We start from the raw sequence: 18,249 nt of genomic DNA, 5'->3' as shown, positions 1-18,249 counted from the left end.
CTGCAGCGCCTCTGTGACAGTGAGAATCAGCGTGATGGGCACTGTGTCCCCAGGAGGGCGGGCTGAATGTGTCCCCATGATGGAGTCTCTACCTCTGACACCATGAGGAAGGTCCAGTGGGAGGGGACTCGTGATCTCATGGGGGTTTTCCACATATGAGATCTTTTAGGATCTTGTTTCACATTCAGTTTGCTGCCCTTAGAGGATAACTACAGGAACAGACACACCCTTCTCTGGAACCCTCCTTGCTCCAAATGCCTCCATGCCCTCCCGATTCCCTTCATTTCTCCCCTGACACCACCACTGATTTCTATCTGTTGAGGTTGCCTGTTGCCCTCAGTGGTGGGGTGCATTCTCCATGAGGGTTGACGGTCTTTTATTAGTCAAGTGACCTCCCTGGGAGCCAGGGGACATTCCACCTGAGAGAGGGAAGGGCCTGGAATCAGCCCTGGAGTTGCTGTTCACACTTAGAACCTGGCCCCTCACTCCTCTGTATAAGGAGCTTTGGTTTGGGCCAGGAGTAGACCCTTCCCGAAGGGTCTAGTCTAAAGGCCTAGATTCTGCAACAGAGCCTCAAAGCCCGTGAATATAGTACTAAGTGCCAGGGGTGCTTAGGGTACTTAAAATCTGGTAAGACCTTCCTGTCCACACACTCCAGAGGGGCATCTCCTCCGGCCTGAGCAGCCTGTCACACTCATCCCATGGTGCCCATGGCAGCCCACTTTCCCTTGTTCGTCTCCTCCCCAGGCGGGCAGCATGTTCCCAAGAGTTGACAGGTCTGGAGTTCCCCAGAAGCAGCAAAGGGGGGTGTCACATAGGAGGGTGCACAGCAAAGAGGGGTGTCACCTAGGAGGGTGCCCAGCACAGAGGACCGGAGGAGCTGGTAGAGCTGGTGGCCCAGATGACAAGCCATGACGCTTCATTCTCTTACTTGGGATGCTCAGGGCAAGAGTCAGGGCTCAATGCTTCTGCCTCGTGGCTGTCTGAGGCCCACACCTGCCATTCCACACTAGTTCCAGGGAGCATGGAGCTCCCACTCAGGGACCAAGGGCTAGTGGAGAATGAAGCAAATACTGGAAATGATTTCTGGACCCATTCTTTCTGCCTCTCGCAAGTATAACCTTGGAATCCCTGGGGCGAGGAGAGCAGGCACCCTGGCAAGCATCATGGCCAGGAACACAGGGTTGTGGGAGATGGGGACTAAAGGCTCCTTGATTCCTGCCTGTCAGTGGCTCTGGCCACCTTCTCCTGCAGAACAGGAGAGAAAACAAGGCCAGGACATCCACTTTCTCTCCTTCTCTCTGTCTTTGCGGGGAGCTTCTCTCCTTAAGCTGGGTCCCAGGGCTGCAATCCCAGCACCCAAGTCAGACAAGCCGCTGTCCTGCCTGCTGTGGGAGCTGAGCTTGCTTTTCTGGCCTACGTGGTCCCACGGCAGTCTCAGGGTCTCAGGCCCACTCAGGCCGTGGCACTGGGCTGCCTTGGGTTGATGAGGCAGATGGGGAGGCCCAAGCCACTTTCCTCTTTCCCTCAGGTTACCTGGTTCTCTCCCCATGGACTGACCTCCCAAACCTCCCCCAGGACCGTGAGGGGTGGGTCACAGCCACAGCCCACAGCCCACAGCAGGGAGAGACTAGGGAGATGAGTGGGATAGCAGGGAGGGGAGCCCCGGGCTGAGACACCCCAGATGTGGGCAAGGGGGGGTGGGAGGCGGGGTCTAGTCATCGGGTCTCTCTGCTGGGGCATCCTCATCAACGGGGGGCGCAGGCTGGCAGCGGAAGTGGTCATTCCAGATCTTAAGGAAGGTCACTCGGAACTTCTGGATGCGGAAGGCGTAGACGATGGGGTTCATGGCCGAGTTGCCGTGTGAGAGGAAGATGGCGATGTATATGAGGATCCTGGGCATGTGGCAGGAAGGGCAGAAGAGGGTGATGCAGTTGAGGATGTGCAAGGGCAGCCAGCTGAGGGCAAAGAGGAAGAGGATGAGGGCCAGCGACTTGGCGATCTTCAGCTCCTTCCCATAGTACTTCTGCGGGTCTCCGGAGGAGGCCGACACCTTCTTGTTGAGCTGCTTGCGGATCAGATAGAAGACCTCCATGTAGATGAGGACCATGAGCAGCAGCGGGGGCAGCACCCACACGAAGAAGTTGAAGTAGACCATGTACTCCATGCTGATGACCTTCTCGAACTGGCATTCAATCACAGGCTCGCCCACGCTGCCGTTGGCCAGCCAGTCCCGCTCCACCGCGCTCAGGTTGTTCCAGCCGAACATGGGCGTCAGGCCCACCACGAAGGAGAGAATCCAGCAGCCAGTGATGGCCACAACAGCCCTTCGAGGAGTCACCACTGTCTTGTACCTGAGGGAGAGGAGGGCAGAGTGTGAGGCCCCCTCCTTGGTTCACCCAGCCCCGGGGGTCTCTAAGAGGAGCTCCTTGCTCAGCCAGGGCCCAGTAAGTGGGGAGGTGCATGTCTTTGGCTAGAGGGCAAAATCTTTGGGATCTAAAATTTAGGCCAGAACTTGCAATGCACTGGCCCATGTCGCCTGCTGAGGGTGGGAAAAATCTAGAAGGAAATAACAGATGAACTCCTTTAGGAGTTTTACTAAAATTACCAAAGTAAAAATTGTTCATATGCACTTGGCACACCCCCACTGGTGACCTTATCATGGCTTCATGACAGTCCCCACATGGTAGAAAAGCACCATCAGAATGAGGGCCCATTTGACAGCTGAGAAGACTGATGTTCAAGGTAATCAAGTGTTCTTCCTGAGGCCACACGGAGGGTGCAGGCTATCCTGTGCTTCCTAGCTTACCACACAACAAAATGATTAACAAACCACCCCTCCCCTTGGGCCAGCTGACTCACTATCATAAAAAGCTCTCCCACACCCGCCTCCCATGGCTCTGTCCCATCTCCCCACCTCCATCCTAACCTCCCCTCCTTTTTCAGTCATTGTACAATGCTTATCTCCTGAAAGGTTCATCTCAAGAACCAGCTCTCCTCCCCCAAACTAATTGGGAATTATTCTCAAGAAAGAGAACCAACGGTCCTCAAGCACTGCATGCAGGGGACCTCAGTTCAGGCCTGCATGCCTGGGCACGGTCATCCGTTTTCTGAGTGCTTTCTGTGCCAGGCATTGGTCCCTGTGCTGGGACCAAGATAAAGAACCCCTTCCTCTACACAGCTCACATTTTGAGTGAAGAAACAGAAAACATAAAAGTAAGAAAGAAAGTATACAGATACAGGCTGTGATATGTCCTTTGAAGAAAATGAACAGGACCATGTTAAGGGACAGAGCCCCCAACCCTCTTCAGGCTGTAACACACACAGATATGAAACCATTAGAAGGGCCCCAAGAATGGACATGGCTGCCCGTGGGCCACGCCTCTCTCTCTGCCGCTGTCCCCAAGGTTGAGGAGATGCAGTCTAGAGGGGCTCCCCGTTTCCCTTTAAACCAATTCAGCCAGCAGCCGGCATGTCCTTGGCCCATGCACTGGCCTTGGGATGAGCGCCAAAGGCTGGGGCCTGCCTGGCTCTGGGCCAGCAGCTTGCCCAGTTGTTATTTTCCGATGCAGTTTCTGAGATGGATGGAGTGGCCTCCTGAGCATGTAAACAGCTACTGAGGCCCACGGGTGTGAAGGCGGAGGCCTCCTTCTAGCTCTGTTTTCTTCTGTCCTGTGCCTGGAGAATCTGCGGCTTTCTCCTCCACAGCAATATTTACTTTACTGGAGTGGGAAGGGGGATGATTTGGGGGATGTGAGAAGCTGGACTCACTCCCACCCCATCTAAAAAATGAGCACTAGAAGGGACCCTGGGAACCTCGTTTCCAATCTCATCATCTCAGTGGGGAAACTGAGGCCCTTAGAACACTCCAACACCACAGCGTGGTACCCCTCCCCTACTCTGTAATCTTGTGTCCCCAGGGCTCCGAGGAGTCTTGAAAGCTGCCCAGATTGCTTGTGCCTATCTGAAGCTATGGTTTTTCCTGTGGTCATGTATAGATGTGAGAAATAACTTGGACTAGAAAGAAACCTGAGCATTGAAGAATTGATGCTTTTGAACTGTGGTGTTGGAGAAGACTCTTGAGAGTCCCTTGGACTGCAAGGAGATCCAACCAGTCCATCCTAAAGGAGATCAGTCCTGGGTGTTCATTGGAAGGACTGATGTTGAAGCTGAAACTCCAATGCTTTGTGGACACATGATGGGAAGAAGTGACCCATTTGAAAAGACCCTGATGCTGGGAAAGATTGAAAGTGGGAAGGGAAGGGGATGACAGAGGATGAGATAGCTGGATGGCATCACAGACTCAATGGACATGAGTTTGAGCAAGCTCTGGGAGTTGGTGATGGATGGGGGTGGTCACAAAGAGTTGGACACGACTGAGCAACTGAACTGAATCCTTGCATTCTTGCTGTAACTAAAGCCTATTTCTGCCTCTTGAATCCCCAGCAGAATAGCAAGCCTGGTGCATACTTTGGAGTCACAGATCCATATCTGAGTCCCAGGTCTGCAACCTACTTGGTCAATTCTTCCTCTGTTAGATGAGACTATGGGACCTACTTCAGATGAGTTAATATATGTGAAATGCTCTTTAAGCACCCCACCAACATTCCTGTGCCTGAGCTCCTACCCCTCCAAAGCTCCTGAAAACACACACACCTGGGAAACCCTGCTATCTTTAGATGTTCAGCAAATGTAGCCCAATGTGTCCGCAATCATCTGGCTCAGGATTTGTTTCTGATGAGCTCCAATGCTTTCCCACGTGTCCCATGGTGAAAGAAGTTCTGGGAGAGTCTATGGGCTGCGACTAAAGGACTGAAGATCATTCTACAAAAGAGAAAGGCACTCTGTGACAGCTGCCACAAGCAGGGGCAGGGCCCTGGGCTGAGCCTCAGCAGGGCCAGATGCGGCTGCAGCCGCAGAAGGAAGGATGGAGGCAGGCATCCCCTGTCACAGTCTGTCACCTCTGTGTTCACATCATGTGTATCATTTATAAAGTTTTCACATTCATGTCTCAGGTAATCCGCACGACCACTCTGCAGGCTGACTATTGGGTTGTTTAGTTGTGGATGATAAGCAGATTCGGAATATCCCTTTCCGACAAGCTTTAAAATGCCTGTCCACAGGCGGTACTACCCGGAGGAAAAAAAGTAGACATGGTGAGCTCTGATATTGCCATCCAGCCTGAGGACTGGAGGAGGGGGTGCCTAGCACAGGACTCACATCTGGGCAATGATGACCCACCAAGAGAGGAGCTGAATTCTGACAGTGTCCCAGATGGGAGACAAGGAGGAGTCCGCTTCTATCTAAAGAGGTGCCCCCTTTTCTCCTCCCTGCACCCTTCTCAACTGCCTGGAGCCCTGGGGTTAAAGCTTTCCTGGGGCTCCTCCAGGACCAGGTCCCAGCAGACCCTGCAGTCTAGGGTATCAGTTCTCATCTGTTTTTCATGCTATTTTTTTCCATAGTGGGAAAAGGTTAGACTCAGAACCTTGGTGGGGTAGGGGCAGGCATTCACAGGAAGGGCTACCTCCCAGGGCTGGGAGAAAAACTCACTTCTCCTTACATGTGGGAAAGAGCAGCAGAGGCTGCGAGTTCTGGGGTGCACATGGGGTGGGACATGTTCGATAGGACAAGTGCTTGTTCCCCCCAAGTCATGGTCTAAGGCCTCATCACCCCTGGGGCTGTGCTGAGAGCTAGTCAGAGAGATGACTGCCCCAGACAAAGGGGAAGCAATAGCGTCGAGGCACTGAAACACCACGTGGGGCCCCACCGCAGGCAAGCGGGGTGGGCAGCCCTTCGAAGACGTCACTGAAGGAGACAGGGAGAGCCCTGCCCGCCCCTGTAGCCTAGTGAGGGCAAGACACAGGGCAGGGCAGTCAGAGCTGTGGTCTGGAGCGGCCCCCTGGGCTGGGCAGGTCACATGAAAGATTTCAAGGTTTTGTTCTTGTGCAGGGAAAGCTGTTGTAAGCAAAGCAAGAATATAATCCAATTTCGGTTTTTAAAAGATACCTCGGGCTGCGGTGTGGAGTGGGCTTTGTGCAGTGGGGAAAGCAAGAACACCACAGGGAGCCTATTTCAGCTGTCTGGGCAAGAGGTAGGGATTCCCTATTCTGTGGTGGCTCAGTGGTAAAGAACTCACCTGCCAATGTAGGAGACATGAGAGACGTGGTTTGATGAAAAGATCCCTTGGAGGGCATGGAACCCACTGCAGTGTTTTTGCCTGGAGAATCCCACTGACAGAGGAGCCTGGTGGGCTCCAGTCCATGGGGTCACAAAGAGTTGGACATGACTGAAGTGACTTACACGCATGAAGGCAAGAGGCAAGGTGGTGACCTGGGGTAGGTGATGGAGGGGGTGGGGAGGAGCTCCCGGCTGTCAGAGGTGTTGGGAGCAGAGCCCACAGGACCTGCTGCTGAGTTTGGATGTCCAAGTGAGAGAGAGCACCATCAGGCTGAGGCTCAGTTTCTGATCCCGACCACTGAGGGGACAGTGGCACCCCGCCTTGAGCCTGACCCCTCTCTCACCAGGGGCCCGTTTCCTCTCCCAATGCCTCAACGTGAATAAATACACGTAAAAATGGACACATGAATCCATATATCCATTTATTCAATCTTTATGATTTATGCAGTGGCAACCACATTTTATTCAGCGACAAATAAAAATGACTTATTTGACCATTCTGATTGATTGAGGACGAGGGCCTCTTCTGAGTGGTATGAGTGAGTGCCACCAGGCCACCAGCCAGACTCCAACACACACACAGCAGTCCTGCTCCCAACACACAGTGAGACCAGCAGAGGCTTCCCCAGCCAGAACCAGTCTCCCCAGAGTCTCCCAGAGCATTTCCATCTCAAGCTAAATTCCAGCAGGAGCTATGAGCATGCCTGAGCTCTGCATTGGCCCTTTGCATTATGAATAAGCCCTCTTCATGGGTTGGAGACCCGACTGCAGAGAGGCCTGGCTTCTGCCTGCCTACAGCGTCATAGGACGGCTCTTCAGGGACACCGTTGTGGACTAATTTTTAGGCGGACTCTGAGACCATGAACAATAAGCTCCTTAGAACAGAAAAAGCTCAGAATACCACCAGGTGATAAAGAGACCCAGGGACCTAGGCAGGAAAGATGCACTGGACAAAGAAAGAGAAGGGAGGGAAACAGATCCTCAAAAACTCTTTGGTGGACAAAGAACTGGCCAACAGAGCAAGGCGCTCAGAGAAGCTGCTCCATCCTGCACAGACAAGACGGGTGTGCTGGTCCTCAAGCTGGGCACCCTACCCGCCCCACCCCCCGCCCCTGCCCTGCTCTGAGTCACAGGGCATGGGGGCTAACTCCTGCAGCCCACATCTCCCAAGGGCCTGGGTCACTGGGTTCATCGAAGGCATTGGACTGCTGGAAGGAGGAGATGGAAGGATGTTTCCACCCACCTCTCTGTCACAGGAGGGTCTCAGGCAGAGGTTAAATCTCTTCCTTGGCTCCACCTCCCGCTATCAGGCCCACTGTGGTTCCAGCTTCCACTAACCGCCCACAGCCCCTGGGTTTTGGGACCACCTCCTTCTTTTGTCCTTCAGCCTAGGGGTAGCTTCTTGTTGTTGCTAATGTCTGAGTTACCGCACTATCCCCTCTTTGACTTTCCAGATGCTTCATGACCTATGTTACCAGTTCCCAATGAGGGCATTAAAAGCCCTCAGTTGTAAACACCTAATAATTTCTGTGTTCCAGGTAGTTGTCACAAAGAAGTCCCTGCTAGAGAGACGAAAGACCTGGCCAGACTTTTAATAAATGTGTGTTAACTCAAAAGAAGAGAGATAATCCAAAGAATGAGTGTGGAAAAGGCTACACATGGTTCTGTTTGGAGGCAGGGGTGACGAAGTGTCCTGTGAACTGCTGAGACCAGGGCAGGGTCTGCAGGCCACCGCCACCTGCTTCTCACCAAGGCCTTAGGCATGCAGACTGAGTAGGGGACTGGAAGGGGTCCACACCTTTCTGCAACATGCAGTTTGGATAGTCTGAGGCTGAATCCTCCATCTTCTCTTCCCTTTCTTGCCGTGTGAGGAGTCATATTCCACAGCTCGGGTTACCTCCTTCCTTGCCTCCCTTCTTATCATAGATCTTAGCTACTTATAAATGGAAACTTGGATCTCAAGATCAGGGACGTAAGACTTTCAGACTATTAAACTACTTCCTGCAGAGAAATTCTCCCTTTCAAAGGAAACAGGAAACCATATACAATCAAAAGCACACTCCAGGGACAAAATATTTAATAGTAACATTCCCCCGGGAGTCTGGATCAGAAGCCCCAGGGAAGGACCAGGATGTCTGGGTCCTAATTATCCTGCCTTGAATATTGCTTGCTCTAGGCCCCGTGGCATTACCCACCACCTCTAAATATCAGTGTCACCGATCCCCAAAAGAGGGTCCATCTGACACCCTCAGGGCTACTTTGCAGAGCTACAGACAGTGGGCGAAGACACTAAACTCCTTGAAAGGACAGCGCTGGATAAATTAATTATGCTAGTAGTGTAATGGACCTTGGAAATAACTCCTGGTCATGTTCTGAGGACAAACAATTCAACAGACCGGTAGGAAAAGCAATTATATCTATGTATGTGACCCAGTTGGAGAAGGAAATGGCAACCCACTCCAGTGTTCTTGCCTGGAGAATCCCAGGGATGGCGGAGCCTGGTGGGCTGCCGTCTGTGGGGTCGCACAGAGTCAGACACGACTGACGCGACTTAGCAGCAGCAGCAGCATGTGACCCAGTAACGTCCTCTATTCTGAAACAACTTCCCCCACCCTCTCTGCTTCAGATTCAGAGCTTCCTTGAATCTGGGAATAAGTGGAAGACACATGCTGTTCTCTGCCCCAAGGGAACTCCCCTTCTGACAAGGGAGGTATAGCTCCTAAATCTCTGATGGAAGAGCAGTCCAGGCTAAATAAAACATACAAGGCCAATAAAAGTTCCTGGCCTCAACCCCAGACTCAAAAGTAGTCCAGATAACTGACATCACAAGCTCCTCTAGAGGCCTAGGAGCCTGTGACAAAGCCCCTCTCCTCTCTGGCTGTGTCCTCTCATCCTCACGAAGAGGGGTTGGGATTTTTCAGAGCATCTGATGCGGAAGACGCTGCAGGGGGTGGGATGATTCAGGGAAGGCATGCTCTCAAAGTATGAAGGTGTAGGTGTTAGTCACTAAGTCGTATCCTACTCTTTGCGATCCCAGGAACTGTAGCCCGCCAGGCTCCTCTCCATGGGATTCTCCAGGCAAGAATACTGGAGTGGGTTGCCATTCTCTTCTCCAGGGGAATCTTCCTGACCCAGGGATTGAACCTGGGTCTCCTGCAGTGCAGGCAGATTCTCTACTGTCTGAGCCCCCAGGGAACCTTGCCTACATCCCCAACCTTTCCTGCAGTCCAGGGCATATCAGAACGTCCCCACACAGGCAGCAGGAGACCCGGGACTGTGCTCTGACACAGTCCCCTGGGTGACTTTGAGATGCTGTCACTTCCTCCCCAGCCCAGTACTCTGACTCCTGAGACCAGTGAATCCCCACATCCCAGGAACAGGGTGGTCTTCAGGGAGGAGAGTGTCTCACCTGAACTGCAAACTCAGGAAAACAGGACCCAGACCTCAGCATTCCTGGCCATTTCCTCCTCTCAGATTTGATTGTCTCCAGTTCTTGGGGTAAGGCCAGGATGGTGAAAACACCAAGGCCAGATAACCCCACCTGCTGTGGGAGACTTTCTGACTCATTCAGTGGCATGGAAAAAAAAAAATCCTCTCTGCATATAGATTTGATGACCTATGAGTGGTTGGCACGGTGAGGCCTTCCTGGTTTGAACACGGTGATAAAGGGTGTCAAATTCTTTTTCAACAGAGTGGAAAGACCTGATGTTATAGGAAAACGGAGCTGAGTTCTTGTCCAGGCTTTGCAGGAGGGAGTGAGCTTGGGTGAAACTCTTTTCCAATGAATGAAGAATGCTATGGAGTCAGATCTGAGTTTAAGCTTTGGCTCTACCAGTTAACAGTCTGTGGCCTTGGCCAAGTAACAATTCCTTGAGCCTTGCTTTGTCCTCAGCACACTGGCACAAGAGGACCTACTTGGCAAGCTCACTGTGACCACAAGGCCCCTCTGTGAATAGTAGCAACTGGTGCCTTCTCTTACCACCGCCCCTCTCCCAAGGACACCCCTGGCTCTACCAGAAAACACAGTCAGCTCCTGAAGAGAAACAAATCAGGTTGCAGCAACTCAGAGAAACAAAAAGTTACTTGTTTCACTTCAGATCCCCTCCTGAATTCAGCCTTGGTACAGAACTAGTCTGTGTCCCCTTTTCTGACTAGTGTCTGAGTCTTTGGGCTTTGGGTGGGGAGCGGACGGGCATGGGGAGCTTGCTGAGCCCAGCACTACACCCCACACAGGGCCCTGGAGAAACCTTAATTCCTGGCTAAGTCCAGTAAAGCTCTCACAAGTAAGCGGCCAGTGCAGAGAGTGGAGACGGGGGGACAGTCTTGGGGGGCTCCGGCGCTGTCTCCCACCCTCCTCTGCTCATCTTCTAGTCTGTCTGGAACTGTAGAGTACTCAACATCTGCCCAAAGGCCTGTTTCCCTCAAGGGGCCATGACCCATCCTGGGTAGAGAGACAGTGAGCAGAGCCCAGAGCAGCCCGAAAGCGGTAGCCCACTGAGACCAGAGAGCAGACCAGAGCATGGAGTCACAGGGGCGCCCTGCAGGCCTCCCCTGGCCTGGAGGGGGTGGTGGTGCTCACCCTGCGGAGGCCGCTGCTCTCAGAGGACTCGGGTCCTTACTCTGCTTTAGCCGCCTGGGCCTCATTGGTGTTGTTTAGTCATTAAGTCATGTCCAGCTCTTTTGTGACCCCATGGACTGTAGCCCACCAGGATCCTCTGTTCATGGGATTTCCTGGGCAAAAATACTGGAGTGGGTGGCCATTTCCTTCTCCAGAGGATCTTGCCAACCGAGGGATCGAACCCAAGTCTCCTGCGGTGCAGGCGATTCTTTACCAGTGAACCACCAAGAAAGCCGCTTTGGCTTTCAGGGTCCCCTAAGTCACAGCATCAGCCCTCTAGGAAAGACGCAACAGATGTGGGAGGAGGACAGGAGAACAGGGAGACCCTCCTCTGTGGAAATCTTGCCAAAGAGAGGGCCCATCTCACCCGCAGGCCTTTATTCCATAGCTTGTACTTTTACACCAGAAAGTCCTACACAGGATCTAACTTCAGTCCCTCCTGCTGTATCCCAACCCAAGGAAGTACTGCTCTCGGGACCTGGAAGAAGCTGCAGTCATATTTTCCCAGGTCCTGTCCTTGCTCCCACCTCACGTTCAGGTTGGTGGAAATTTGGAGCCCCAATTACAGCAGTAAGAACTCCAGCACCCAGCAGCTTCCCATCGTCCCTCCTTTGTGCCTCTTCACGCTTCCTTTGTCCTGAGCCCCACCACAGGCCTACTCACTGATCCCCGCAGTGTGCAGGACATTCACACGAAGCTGCAGGCCAGAGCAAAGTTCAGCAACGGCTGCCAGCCCTGAGCCCTGCCCCACCCTGCCTTTCCGACTTCTTGGACTGCAGGCTTTTCTCCTCTTTTCTGTAGCACCTCCAGAGATGGGCTGGGGAGAAGGAGGGTCCTGATGCAGTGAGAGATGGGGAAGCACCCAGCATTGCCCAGGTGCCCTTCCCAGGCCTTCTCGCAGTCGGCTCACCTGGATCAAGGTGGAGGCTGATATCGTCCTCTTCCCCGTGCTGGGCAATCACTAAAACTATGCTTTCCTCCCTGAGCATATAACTGCAAGTTCCCCAGTGACGGGAGTCAGGTCTGGTTCAATGTTGTATTCCTAGCACCTGCCATGGTACTCGTACACAGTAGGCACACAATAATATTTTTAGAAAGGAAAATAGATTCACATAAAATGCTCAATTAAAACCAGAGACGTCAGAAAAAGAGAAGGTGGGAGAGAAACAACAAACTCAATGAATAGAAAACAGGCACTAACATGGTAGACATGTTATCATGGTAGATATGATATAATTGGCCATTTTAAATGGGAATAAAGCAGGAAGGAGAGGAAGAGGAAGCTGCTCTGAGGCTTTCTGCTTCTTGCCACAGCATCCCTTCTGGAAGGAGAAGAACAGAACATGCACCCAGCCCACCAGCTGAGGAACCTCCCATAGACTCCTTGAGATTTCCAATCCTAAGTTTCTGCTCCAGTTACCCAGCCCACTTTCCATTCTAAGTCACCCAGCTTAATACATTAAGCTACTTAATTAGGTGATTCTAGCCTATTTAGAGTCTAACTACACTTCCTCCTGCTGCAAGACTAGACTTTCTCCTTACAGCTGCTCCTGGGTGGAAGTAGGGGACAGTCTGTTCTCAGCAAGCTGGCCTACATCCCCGTGACTTGCATCAGGATGATGGAGCAGCATGGAGCCACTGGCAGCATCCCAGAGCAGGGACCTGGTGAGGCAGCTTCTCGGAGCCTTGATCAATGACCTCATTTTCAGTCACTTCTTCCACTTCTGCAAAGCCTAATAAATCACTCACATCTGCCACAACCCTGGATGAGGGAATCTCACATTATGATGTATGTGGGAGAGGAGGAAGCTTATTAAAAATCAAAGCCTTTTTTCCCATCTACCATTCACAAAAACTTCAAAGTGCTGGGCTCAGAGCCGCAAAAAGTAAAGGCAGATTGTGGGCAATAATGGACCCTGGGGACTCAACCAAGCAAGAATTAGGTAGGAAAGGCATACCAGGCACGTGGCGGGGACACCAAAGTGGCTTTCCTCTCCCAGCTGATATTAATATCAACAATCTGGGCCATTTGAAATGTCCAACTCAAGTGCCCCACAGAGGGATCTGACCACCCACTATTCCCCCTCTCCTGGGGAAGCCGGTACCAGTATCTGCAACAGAGTCACACTAGTTGGCCAGGGAAGCAAGAAGCTCAAGATAACAAAGCACTGGCAGGCATGTGACAGGCATCAGAGGGCCTGGGTTCGAATCAGACTCAAACTTGCTGTGTTAGCAGATTGCATCACCTCTCAGAATCTTAGCAAGGCAGATATCAAATGGAGCTGATATCTCCGGAGCTGCCTCACCCACCTTCCAGTGTTTCCATAGTAACCACTTGGCACTGAGCCTTCCGTGCAGTCTCTCCTTTCCTCTTTTCAAAATCCTCCTGGGAAGAAGGCAGCATCTCCACAGATGAGACTGGGTAACTCTCTCAGAGTCATACAGCTGGTGGTCAGAACTGGGATTGCATCTCAGGTCAGCTCCCTCCAAGACCAGGGTTTGGTGTCTCACACAGTCATATCCCCATGAGGCAGGGCAGACCCTGAGAGCAGGGACTGTAGCCTTATGTCCCCAGTGTCCCTCACTGTCCAAGCTTCTCAGACTTCAGTGTGTGTCGAAGGAGCAAGGCCCAGTGGCATTCAGCCGAATGGTTGGCACAAAAGTAACCCTTCCCACCCTTGTTTGTGCAAAAGCCTGTCTGAGGAGCCCAGGAAAAAGAAAGGCATATGTTTTGGATCCTGTAGGAAATAGGAACTCAAATCCATGCCAAGTCCCCTGCAAAACCACCAGTATGGCTTGCTTCTCTTTATGGAGAGCCACCTCCACCATATGGAGGGAGCAAAGGCAGGGAGCCAGAACGGGAGAAAGAAGGGCAAGAGGCTTCCACCTCAGCGAAATGACAGTGGGGCGGAGCCTCCAACCAAGGATCCTCCCTGTTGCACACATTATCTTGTCTGACCAAAAGGATAGCTTTTGTTGTTGACATTTCACAGGTAGGGAAACTGAGGCCTAAGAGGGTTCAGCCATGCAAGGCTGGTATAAACATCATTTTGACAAATAAAGACTTAACCAGGTTCCTCTGACTGTGGCCCAGTGCTCTTTGCAGGGTGCCTGATACCAGCAGGTGGCAGAGAGTTTCCCAGAATCTCTCACAACACTAAGCCCTAGGACCAAGCCTAGCGTCTACTGGGCTGCCTCTTTAGCCCATCTCCTCCATTCTCACTTCCACAGACCTCACTGGACTATTTCTACTGGCACGAGGCTAGCAACACCTCCTGATTTAGCTTCCTTGCACTTGTGATTGAAGTAGCTGTGTAGATGAGCACACGCAGGCTCTGGAACCTGAGAGAAAGCAGACAGGGCCTAAAGGAAACCAGACGGTGGGTCAGGCCAGGCCTGTACCCACTGCTAGCAGCCCCTGTCCCGGAAGTCTCAGCCCTCTCAGCCAGTTTCTCTTATCTGAAAAATCTTGTGTGTTTCAGCTCCATCTCAGCCTAGAAGCTCTGTGAGGACAGGGACTGCGGCTCCACTGGAAATCCCTGAGCCAGTGGCCGGGTGAGTGGGTGTATCACAAATAGCATTCACTTTGGTGCCTGGCAGGCAGGTGTTCAAGCTCCACTTTTGCTAATTACTAGTTGGATAACAATTTTCAAGTTCCTTTACCTCCTTGGTTCTCTATTTCTTTATTTGTAGAAATGATGTTTATACCAGCCTTGCACAGCTAAATAAAATTGAATATGCTGCCAAAGAAGTCACCCAATGCTGCTCCTGACATTGAGGAGACACTTAGCACGCAGCTGCCTCCCCTCCCCTCAAGATCACACGCCTCCTTCCTCGGGACCCTTTGTCAGACAGCCTCGGGGCTCATGGAGGAGCTTCAGGCAGAGGGAGGAGCCCTGGGCACTGTACCCGGAACAGTGACGGAGCACCACTTCACACTCAGCGCGCCTCCCAGCCTGCCGCAGCCACCTCCCCAAGGTAAAGATGGGACGCTTGTGAAGGAGCCCTCAAGACACAGTGGTGCAGGCGTGTGTTAACTGTCCACCCCGTTTGCAACAGAGAGAGACACACACACACACACACACACACACACGCTGCTATCCATCTATTCTCCTTCCTTCCATGAAACAGCAGGAAAGGGGAGGAACAAGCCCTGTGGTACCAGAGAAAGATGGTGGGTTTACATTATTTTCATGTGTAATCCTCTCAACTGTTCAGTGAGGTAGATATCCTTATGTTCACTTTTCTGATGTAGGAACTGAGGCTCAGAGAGTTCTGCCAAGATCCCAGAACAAGTGAACCTCAGAGTCAGGACGAGGAAACCAGCCCTGCCAGCCTAACTCCTGAGACACACAGTTCTGCGCCCCTCAGCTTGCCTCCCTTCTTCAGACTCAGCACACGAGCTGCCCCTGGGTCCCTGCAGCCACTCTGAGAGGTCAGTAGGGGCTGCGAGTCCCCGCTCCTGGTGGGGATGTGGGGCTAGAGAAGCGGGGCAGCTTGTTCAGATGGTGCAGTCTGATGGGTGCAGTCTGATGGTGGGTACAGTCTGACGGGTGCAGTCTGATGGTGCAGTCTGTGGGTGTAGTCTGATGGGTGCAGTCTGATGGTGGGTGCACTCTGATGATGGGTGCAGTCTGATGGTGCAGTCTGATGGGTGCAGTCTGATGGTGGGTGAAGACTGATGGGTGCAGTCTGATGGGTGCAGTCTGATGGTGCATTCTGATGTTGGGTGCAGTCTGATGGTGGGTGCAGTCTGATGATGGGTGCAGTCTGATGATGCAGTCTGATGGTGGGTGCAGACTGATGGGTGCAGTCTGATGGGTGCAGTCTGATGGTGCATTCTGATGTTGGGTGCAGTCTGATGGTGGGTGCAGTCTGATGATGGGTGCAGTCTGATGGTGCAGTCTGATGGTGGGTGCAGTCTGATAGGTGCAGTCTGATGGTGGGTGCAGTCTGATGGTGGGTGCAGTCTGATGATGGGTGCAGTCTGATGGGTGCAGTCTGATGGTGCATTCTGATGTTGGGTGCAGTCTGATGGTGGGTGCAGTCTGATGGTGGGTGCAGTCTGATGATGGGTGCAGTCTGATGGTGCAGTCTGATGGTGGGTGCAGTCTGATGGGTGCAGTCTGATGGTGGGTGCAGTCTGATGATGGGTGCAGTCTGATGGGTGCAGTCTGATGGTGCATTCTGATGTTGGGTGCAGTCTGATGATGGGTGCAGTCTGATGGTGGGTGCAGTCTGATGGGTGCAGTCTGCAGTCTGATGGGTGCAGTCTGATGGTGGGTGCAGTCTGATGGTGGGTGCAGACTGATGGGTGCAGTCTGATGGGTGCAGTCTGATGGTGGGTGCAGTCTGATGGTACATTCTGATGTTGGGTGCAGTCTGATGGTGGGTGCAGTCTGATGGTGGGTGCAGTCTGATGATGGGTGCAGTCTGATGGTGCAGTCTGATGGTGGGTGCAGACTGATGGGTGCAGTCTGATGGGTGCAGTCTGATGGTGCATTCTGATGGGTGCAGTCTGCAGTCTGATGGTGGGTGCAGTCTAATGGTGGGTGCACTCTGATGATGGGTGCAGTCTGATGGTGCATTCTGATGTTGGGTGCAGTCTGATGGTGGGTGCAGTCTGATGGTGGGTGCAGTCTGATGATGGGTGCAGTCTGATGGTGCAGTCTGATGGTGGGTGCAGTCTGATGGGTGCAGTCTGATGGTGGGTGCAGTCTGATGATGGGTGCAGTCTGATGGGTGCAGTCTGATGGTGCATTCTGATGTTGGGTGCAGTCTGATGATGGGTGCAGTCTGATGGTGGGTGCAGTCTGATGGGTGCAGTCTGCAGTCTGATGGGTGCAGTCTGATGGTGGGTGCAGTCTGATGGTGGGTGCAGACTGATGGGTGCAGTCTGATGGTGGGTGCAGTCTGATGGTACATTCTGATGTTGGGTGCAGTCTGATGGTGGGTGCAGTCTGATGATGGGTGCAGTCTGATGGTGCAGTCTGATGGTGGGTGCAGACTGATGGGTGCAGTCTGATGGGTGCAGTCTGATGGTGCATTCTGATGGGTGCAGTCTGCAGTCTGATGGTGGGTGCAGTCTAATGGTGGGTGCACTCTGATGATGGGTGCAGTCTGATGGTGCAGTTTGATGGGTGCAGTCTGATGGTGGGTGCAGACTGATGGGTGCAGTCTGATGGGTGCAGTCTGATGGTGGATGCAGTCTGATGGTGCATTCTGATGTTGGGTGCAGTCTGATGGTGGGTGCAGTCTGATGATGGGTGCAGTCTGATGGGTGCAGTCTGATGGTGGGTGCAGTCTGATGGGTGCAGTCTGATGGTGGGTGCAGACTGATGAGTGCAGTCTGATGGGTGCAGTCTGATGGTGGGTGCAGTCTGATGGTACATTCTGATGTTGGGTGCAGTCTGATGGTGGGTGCAGTCTGATGGTGGGTGCAGTCTGATGGTGCAGTCTGATGGTGGGTGCAGACTGATGGGTGCAGTCTGATGGGTGCAGTCTGATGTTGGGTGCAGTCTGATGGTGCATTCTGATGGTGGGTGCAGTCTGATGGTGGGTGCAGTCTGATGATGAGTGCCGTCTGATGGGAGCAGTCTGATGGTGCAGTCTGTGGGTGCAGTCTGATGGGTGCAGTCTGAGTTCCAGACTCAGGGCTGCTGGCTTCCAGCCTCTCTCTGCCCTGGGAAAATGAAGGGATCAAGTCTCCTTGGTTGGGGAGGGGTTCCCTTGTCCTTGATTCTCCTCCCAAGTGTTTCCCTTCTTTTCTTTAAATCAACAGTAGACTGAGCTCAGACTCAGGCCATGTTCTGACCAGAAGAAAGGGGCCCAAAGAGTGTTCCCTTCTTGCCTTTGTGGACGTCAGCAGTGGGAGGTGACAACCACTCCTGTGCAGACCCTTGAGGCCCTAGAGCTGCTCAACACTGAGGACTTCAAGCTCAATGCTAGCCTGCACGTCCAGTGGCTGAGTTCCCCCCACTGGCCCCAAGGTGCCCGCTGACCTTGTGTGGTCAGGGAGTTGTTGGTGTGGAGCCGCCAGTCCACTGTGCTGGAGATGGATGGCCCCCTCCCAGCAGCCAGAAGCTGTGTCAGCTCTGGTGAGGGGGAGACAACACGGCACAACACCCGAGAGGGAAGAGGTGCTCTTTCTAAATGTCGGCTCCAGAGACACGCGAGGCCCCAGCCAGGCACGTGGCAGCACCCGCCTCCCGCCTTCTCGCCTCCCAGCTGCAGCTGTGTCGGCCTCACGCGTTCCTGTCCCCTCGCCCAGCCATTGCCCTGCCGCCAGCGTTAGCTCCTCTGCCCCTTCTGTGCGCCCGGCTGCCCAACTCGTGGTTCTTCCTCTGCGCTGCAGCCAGAGGGCAGGTGGAGCTGGAGCACTGGGGGTCCTGCCTCCCCCCAGACACACCCAGAGCCAGCTGACCCCTGAGCAAGGAGCCTTGTCCTCTTCTGTT

General features: G+C 53.1%; 1 protein-coding gene across 2 annotated transcripts in view; it reads right to left on the bottom strand.

Moving 5' to 3' along the window:
- Positions 1-140: 140 nt before the first annotated feature.
- ADORA1 (adenosine A1 receptor) overlaps positions 141-18,249 on the bottom strand; it is a 42,042-nt gene continuing 23,933 nt past the window's right edge. For both annotated transcript variants that reach the window (XM_055581679.1, XM_055581680.1), the window contains one exon: positions 141-2,354. In XM_055581679.1, coding sequence (XP_055437654.1) covers positions 1,715-2,354 — 640 coding nt within the window. In that variant the 3' untranslated portion in view covers positions 141-1,714. The remainder of the gene's footprint in view (positions 2,355-18,249) is intronic.

This window comes from Bubalus kerabau, chromosome 5 (genome assembly GCF_029407905.1).
Source record: "Bubalus kerabau isolate K-KA32 ecotype Philippines breed swamp buffalo chromosome 5, PCC_UOA_SB_1v2, whole genome shotgun sequence".
In the NCBI taxonomy this organism is placed as follows: Eukaryota; Metazoa; Chordata; class Mammalia; order Artiodactyla; family Bovidae; genus Bubalus; species Bubalus kerabau.
Note: the sequence above shows the minus strand (reverse complement) of the source record. Positions and strands in the feature narration are given on the sequence as shown.